A 7,527-nucleotide genomic window follows, 5' to 3' on the forward strand; every position below is an offset into this window, starting at 1 on the left:
TTTTAAATTAAAAAATGATTAAAATTTTTTTTATGAGTTTATTTCTAGGTTCAGGCGTTAGTTGTAGTGTTAAAGTTATTTTTTTTTTAGATTTTACCTATGAGGTTTAGACTTTCCAATTAGGTTATAGTATTTGATTTAAAAAAAATATTAAAATAAAATTAATTTAAGTATTTATTTAGTATTGTAATATGTTAAGGGGATATATTAAGGTATTAAAAATTTATATAAGGAAATATTTAGTTTTTTAATTGATTTTTTAAATTTAAAATATTTAAAAAAAACGAAAAAAAAAAAAACCGAGCGATCTCCTGCGCGCGCACAGTCGCGCACTGTGCGAGCGCGCAGGAGATCACTCCTATATATATATATATATATATATATATATATATATATATATATATATATATATATATATATATATATATATATATATATATATATATATATATATATATATATGAATGATATAACTAGCCTAAAACGATATGAATTGTTACGTATTTGACAGTAACATGGTAATAACTTTCAAATTTTATAAAGTAGTTTATGCAGCGAGAGCGAGTTATCTTCCCGAACCGTTTCCCGTGCCTCTTTAATTTGCTACACCAAAACACGAGCGAGCGGGCGAGTGAGCCAGAGAAGAAAGAGATCGAGAACTCAGAAAAGGGCAATGGCGACGGGCACTGAGCACGGCGAGTTCACCATCCCTACTTCGCGAATCAATCAGGTGGCACCGACGCAGGTAATCATCAAAGCTTCAATCTCTACCTGTTTTTTGCTTCTGTTTTTTTTCCTTGCCTTCTCTCTTCCTCGATCCCTTCTCCGCCTTAGAATTGCTCCGCCAATCTTCCTTCGTCTGGCCCTCTCTCGATATTTCAGGATACATTTCATTTCGTGTTTCTTTTTTGCTTTATTTTGGTAAATTTTGAATCGTTTATGTTGATTTGGGGCTCCCATCGTTCCATCCATCCGCCATGACCGATAGACATAAAGAACTAATCTGTAAAATTCCTCTGGTTTTATTCACATTCCTTCTACTTTATCTCGTCTAATTCTCATGGCATTTCCAGATTTTTTCCTTTTATTTATCCAGATCTAGATAGCAGTGATAGACATTTAGATACATGAGAACGTTCTCATGATAAGAAACAAAGTGTTTGTCGTGAAACGATTACCGATATTGTTGAGCGCCGTACAACGATTATAGAATCGCTCATTATCTTAAGCAGCAAAGCGGCCAACAATGGATGGTCCATTTAACTTTTGTTTTACTCTTTTTCTTTTCTGTGCGTTGTTGCGGAGTGAGAATTGAGATTGTCCTAAACTAAAGTTGAAGCCCTGTGGCCTAATCTGCAAGTAAAAGATGATTCTCCACTGTAGTTGCAGTTCTGTGTGATCCGACGATGGCGATTGATGATAAGGAAGATGCTCCATATGCTCGTTTTTTTTCCTTTGCAGGTTGTTGATGTCGCTGAACTATACAACCACCGAAGGCCCACCACCAACTTCGCCGGCCGGCTAGCCAAGCTTCTCTTCTTCTCTCACCTCATCGCCACCGTCATTCTCATCTCATTCCTATCCATCGCAGCCTTCGTCTCCCGAAGCCTACTGTCCTTCCACTTCCTCCTCCATTGGCACGCCCCTCTCCTTGTTGCCGCCGCCGCCTCCGCCGCCATTTCCCTCCTGTTCCTGTTCGTCTCCCTCCGCCACCCGGCCACCGCCATCAAGTCTTCTTTCTGGCTCTCCCCCGTCCTCGCCTGCGCCGTAGCCGTCATCCTCCTCGCTGACGGCACTGCTCTCGGCCTGGCTTTCGCGGTGCCGTTTCTTCTCCTCGCCCTCATCCAATCCCTCCACGCCTGCTGGACCGCCCGCCGCCTCCGCCATGCCTACGCGATCCTCTCGGCCGCAGTCGCCGCTGTTCCACCGTCCTTCGCTCTGGTCAACTTCCTCTCCCTCTCGCTCCTCGCATTACTCGCCTTCTTCGCGCTCTGGACGCTCGGCGCCGGAGGAGTCGCCGCCGGCGTCCACTCGCGATACGACGCGGTTTACCTGATCCTTCTGCTGATCGGCCTCTGGTGGACCGCGCAAGCGGTCCGCTACACGGTCTTCGTGGCCGTGGCGCAAATCGCCTACCTTCGGCTGGCCTGCGGAATAACGATCCCGGCGGCCGCGGCCTTCGAATCCGCCTCGAAGCGCGCGCTCGGCGACGTTTGCTGCGCCGCCGCCTTGGTGCCTCTGGTGGCGGCGACTCGGGCCGTGGCGCGGGCCATGAGCGCGGGCGGCTCCGATGAGTTCATGTTCTCCTGCGGCTGGTGCTTCAAGGGTGTGGCCGACGGGGCTGTGTCGCGAGCCAACCGGTGGGGGTTGGTGTATGTGGGAGTGTACGGCAGGGGGCTGTGGAGCTCATCAGCGGAGGCGTGGGAGATGTTCAACAAGCAGGGGATGGAGCGACTGATCGACCTAGACCTCACCGGGTCGTTCTGCCTATTTTGCGGCGTCGCCGGCGGCGGTGTCTCAACCTTGGTCGCGGGTTCTTGGATGATCGCCGCCGGCAGTGACCACTCGACGGAGGCCAAGCTCTATGCCTTCATCATCGGCTATTTCATGGTAAGATTAATAAAAACCAAATTAGGAAATCGATTACGGTGATGAACGAAAGCTCTCTGTATATTACAGGCTCGAATTGGAATGGCATGGCCTCAAGCTTGTGTGGCGGCCTACCATGTGGTGTTCGCGGAGAACCCGCAGATGAGTTCCTGCATCGGTGCTCGGATGAGGGAGCTGCAGCAGTCGTCGTCTCCGCCAGATTGAGTCAACCTCTCCAAATACTGAAGTAATTTACTCGAACTGCCTTCCATTACTGCGTCGTTTCTGCATTCTTACTTATTCTATTCCCAGATAGAAAGATGAACAAGAAACGTTCTAGTGACAATTTTCTGTAGGAAAAAAATTTCTGATTCATCGTATGCAATTTCTCAGTAAATGCACACTTGAAGAGCGCACACAACTTGTTCTAGATTCCAACTTAAAGTAGGATTATGTTCTTCTATCAAATCCAAACATAATTCTTTGCAACCTGCTTCATATGTCAATTTAAAGTTCAGCTAAGTTATGCTATTTACCATACTGGTTTGCTGCTATGTTTGATAGGATGGAATGAATGAAATGAAAAAAAAAATGAAAATGAAAATACATAAGAAGAAAATAGAATGGCGAAGTGAAAAAAAAATGCTTCTACCATGAGGAGATTATGAGCAAATTTAGTTTGTTTTGGAATGATTTACAATTGGATGGAAGCACGAAAAAAAATAATAAACTTAATTAGTTTCATTGACTAATCCGGGGATGAAGTTCTCCCACGAGTAATCTTTCATTTTGCTGCATCTTGAGCTCGACAATTGGGCTTGAATGACTGGTCTATAAAAGGTTAGTATCACCTAAATGTGCTTCCGTAATAGGCCAGGCCTATTTGATTAAATAAGGAGGAAGAGGTGCTTAGGCAATGCTTGTTCAAGGCCTTTAATATTTGTGCAGAAATTAAAAGAACATTTGTTTTTTATTCATAGAAGGTGGCTCTACTATATTTTAGCACTTGTACCAACACATACGAAGAATTGGGATCAGATTGGCAGGTTGTCGACCCTTTCGTCAAGTTGGCATGCCAACACTCCGACACTGGAATATATATATATATATATAGTCATCGACTACATTGGAAGGAACTCTCCAAACTCTCTACTCTAAGCTCCTTGAACTCTCTCCTTCGAACTCCTCGAGCTCTCTGCTCCAAGCTCTCTCCTGATGCCTTGAGCTCCCCAAGAAGTTCCCTGTGCTAAGTCTGATCTCTCGAGCTTGCCACTTTACTTGCAGCCCAGTTAAATGACCTTACAATTATGTGACATAATCAGGCTCTTTCATGATCCGCACTTTTATAACTCAATTCATAAGGCTCAACAACCTTAGCGTCTAACTCCCTGAACTAGGTACAGCGGTAGGATACTCATGCAGTCTCCCAACATCCACCATTCGATTCCTTACTACGGCGCATTGTTAGATATTTTTCTCCGATGAGATGACAAATCTAGGATGTTGGCTTGTTGGACCGTTAGTTACGAGCACTTTTAGATTTACATGATAATCAATAAGAAATTTTCATAAGACTAAGTCGGTCATCTCCAGAATTAGTTGATCTGAAAAACTAATATTTGGTGCTAGTTAAAAAAAAATAAAAGATAAAAAAACAATCTCATCATCTAGAGTCTAGATGGATATTCATTTTGACTAAAACTTTTGTATTATCATTTTTAATTATTTAATCACTTGCCTCCTTCAATGAATTTGTTAAAAAAATAATAAAAAATACTATAAAAATAAAAAATTCCTTAACACATATATTAACTTAAACTCATTATAATCCAACTTTTAAATCTTAAATTCTAAATACATATAATATATCCGTGAGCATCTAAATTTTTTAATTTTGAATACTATAACTCGAGAAGAAAGCCTGAACCCTAGAGAAAAAATCTTATTAGCTCAAACTCATTATAACTCAACTCCTAAATTTTAAAATTTTGAATCTTAAATATATATAATATACCTATAAAATAAAATTAAAAATAAAAAAAACTTAGATGAATACATACGCATGGAATCATTCCAGGTACCTCTACTACTCATGACCGCTTGTATTAATTCCAGGTGGCCCGAGTAAAGTGCGGACGAATTCACAGGATATCAAAATTTTATATATATACATACTTAGAGGGAAAATTCTATTGGCTCAAACTCATTATAACACAACTCTTAAATTTTAAAATTTTGAACCTTAAATACATATAATATGGAAGAAAATTAAAAACAAAAAAAACTTAGATGAATACAGGCGTCTGGAATCATTCTAAGTGCTTGTACTGCTCATGGCTCCTTGGATTAATTTCAGGCACCTCGAGTGAAGTGGAGTGAAGTGCGGACGAATTATATATATATATATATATATATATATATATATATATATATATGGATTTTTTTTATTGATTATTCTATCCTAAATTATTCATCCAAATATTGCATTGCATTATAAAGGGAATAAATATGTTTCATTCTATTTTATCTTATCAAATATGAACTAGATCCATGGTTTAATAATGTAGATAGATAAGGAGATGAATGATAAAGGTAAATAATGTAGATAGAGATCACCTAATTCTATTACAATCCAACTTTAGTAGCTTTAAACAATTAGAAACTCGAAATACTTCACCCTTCTTTAAACAATCTAGCCGAACACAATTATTCCCCTATCTATTGAGCATTCCAAACTACTTTTGTTTGAGTATTCCAAACTTTCTTTGTTTGGTCTCCCTTGAGAATATTTCTCAGTGGCAGTTGTTGAATTAACTGCCAGTTGTGATCATACAAAATATAAATCCTTTTAGCAATCATATGCAGTGAGTTAGGCCTGAAAACAAGGAGAGTTGATAGAACATAAAGATGCTTAGTGTATATCATAATAAAGATTCTTTAATAATAGGTCTCCTTGTCACCATCTTTAGGTATATTATATATACCTAAAGATGCTTAGCGTATATCATTTGGTTTACCTGCTCGCTTAATTCTCACTATTGTTGGGTTATACCTCTTTCAAACTGTGTTTACCCGTAGGGAAAGCAATCAGGCAGAAGGATGCTATAATATTCATATTGACTTAAACAGGGTTAAACCCATACATTTGATAAAAGTTTCTTTTTACATCAAAAGCACACTACCATCTTCAATTCGAAGAATAAAGACTTGGCTATCTGATTTGCAAAGAACATGCCTTCGTATCCCTATTCAAGAACTATGACTTCAAATTTTCTCCAACTTCTTTGCCATCACAACAGGATTCTCTTTGGCTAACACCACACGGCCAGCGGCCTTGTAGTCAAATGAGCATTCATGTGCCTCAGAGTACCTATGAGAGGAACAAAAGGTGCCGCCACACCGGCATTTGAAGCCAATTAAACCTATCTTTTTCTGGCATTGGGTGCATCGGTTAGCCGGTTGCTTCTTCAACAATCCCTTCAGTTGATCGTCGACAACTTTGGGCTCACTTGGCCCATCCACTTTACTCAAACCTTCAGTGTGGTTGATCTGCACAGAAGAAGATGGAACAATCTGCGGTTTCTCCACTTCTGTTATAGGGGAAGAAACCATCGACTTATGTTTCATGGCAATATCCTTATAGCATTTGGAGCAGAGGTTATTGTTCATGGCAGTTCCAAAAAACCCACATTTGTTTGCACATAAAATGGGGACTTCAGGAGTTTCGCAGTCAGTTTGTTCGGTATCCTTTTTCCAGCTCTCTTGCGCCATTCAGACTCGAACACCTTACTTTTTCTCCTCTGATTTTTGGTGAGGCAAAATCGAGAGGCAGGTCCCAGATATTCCTGTAGTCATAACAAAATATCAAAACGATGATCAGCATCGAGAAAGTCAGGTTAATTCGATCAAGGTAAAGCAGCGAACAAAAGAAAGGGAAAATAAGGACCAGATTGGGCACAAATAAAAGGGAGTTTTATATTTTGATGGAATATAGATCGATATTAGCACAGAAGAATATCATACATATAAAACGATCTGTGGAAAAATAAGAACTCAATTCAGAAGTAGGAACTCAACAAGACCAATTAGACGGCAACCAAAACCCAAAAAGAAGGGGAATATAGGAACAAATTCCGATCTTCAGCTTGTAGATATCTCAATTAACAAAGACACAACGAAAAGGAACGATCCCGCTACAATCATGATCCTCGAAAAGAAAAACACAAAATTAACAAGATAACCCTAAATTTACAAGGAAAAAAAAGAAGGCAAATTGTACAATCCAAAGAACTTTGGTTGAATCCCCTTCCAAAAGCCAGAAAGCACCCAAACCCCTCCGTGGAACCAAAAAGAGGAATCCTATCTCGAATCCATAGAAGAATAAACGTTATCTCAATCTTGGAAAAAGCGCGAAAAAAATCGTATCTTTAAAACTCAATCGAGAGACAGAGACAAGACATACAAGAAGCTGAGCCGATCGAAGCGAAATAACAAGTCAGAGATGGTCGAGGACGCGATGGCCTCCACTAAATCGAAGGGCGAACTGAGATCATACAGCACGAGATATGGAGGAGTTAGAGAAGGGGGGCTAGGGTTTTTATAGTACGAATTTGGGCGAGTGTTGCCATGATTGCGAATAACGATCAAATATTAGCCGCACGCGCTTAATGGCTACCCAGTGTTTAACATTATTAGTATTGGTGTACTGTTGCTGGGTCACCGAAATTATTAGAGGTAAGAATAGGTCTTTTTTTAGTAGATCTTTAAAAATTGTGTTAATGGTTTGAATTATAAATTTGTTGGTTTGTTAAAAAAAAATCCAGAAAATTTTGTCAATCCGTTACGGCCAAAAAAGGAGATTTTTTTTTGGCATGTCTGGGTTCAATTAGTAATTGATACGATCATATCTTAATTAAAATAAATAATTTATCAAACATT

The 7,527-nt window shown here is 39.8% G+C and overlaps 2 protein-coding genes across 2 annotated transcripts; one reads left to right on the top strand and one right to left on the bottom strand.

The window, feature by feature from the left end:
- Nucleotides 1-578: 578 nt before the first annotated feature.
- On the top strand, nt 579-3,078 carry LOC121968496. Its single transcript, XM_042518837.1, has 3 exons — nt 579-745; nt 1,462-2,610; nt 2,680-3,078. Exons 1-3 carry the CDS (start codon nt 674-676, stop codon nt 2,812-2,814), a joined length of 1,356 nt encoding a protein of 451 aa, XP_042374771.1. The 5' UTR covers nt 579-673; the 3' UTR covers nt 2,815-3,078.
- Nucleotides 3,079-5,679: 2,601 nt separating this feature from the next.
- Nucleotides 5,680-7,145, bottom strand: LOC121968497 (zinc finger A20 and AN1 domain-containing stress-associated protein 9-like). Its single transcript, XM_042518838.1, has 2 exons — nt 7,052-7,145; nt 5,680-6,434 (listed from the first exon to the last, which is right to left on the bottom strand). Exon 2 carries the CDS (start codon nt 6,358-6,360, stop codon nt 5,854-5,856), a length of 507 nt encoding a protein of 168 aa, XP_042374772.1. The 5' UTR covers nt 6,361-6,434; nt 7,052-7,145; the 3' UTR covers nt 5,680-5,853.
- Nucleotides 7,146-7,527: the final 382 nt, after the last annotated feature.

The sequence above is a fragment of the Zingiber officinale genome, chromosome 3B (genome assembly GCF_018446385.1).
Source record: "Zingiber officinale cultivar Zhangliang chromosome 3B, Zo_v1.1, whole genome shotgun sequence".
NCBI classification, from domain to species: Eukaryota; Viridiplantae; Streptophyta; class Magnoliopsida; order Zingiberales; family Zingiberaceae; genus Zingiber; species Zingiber officinale.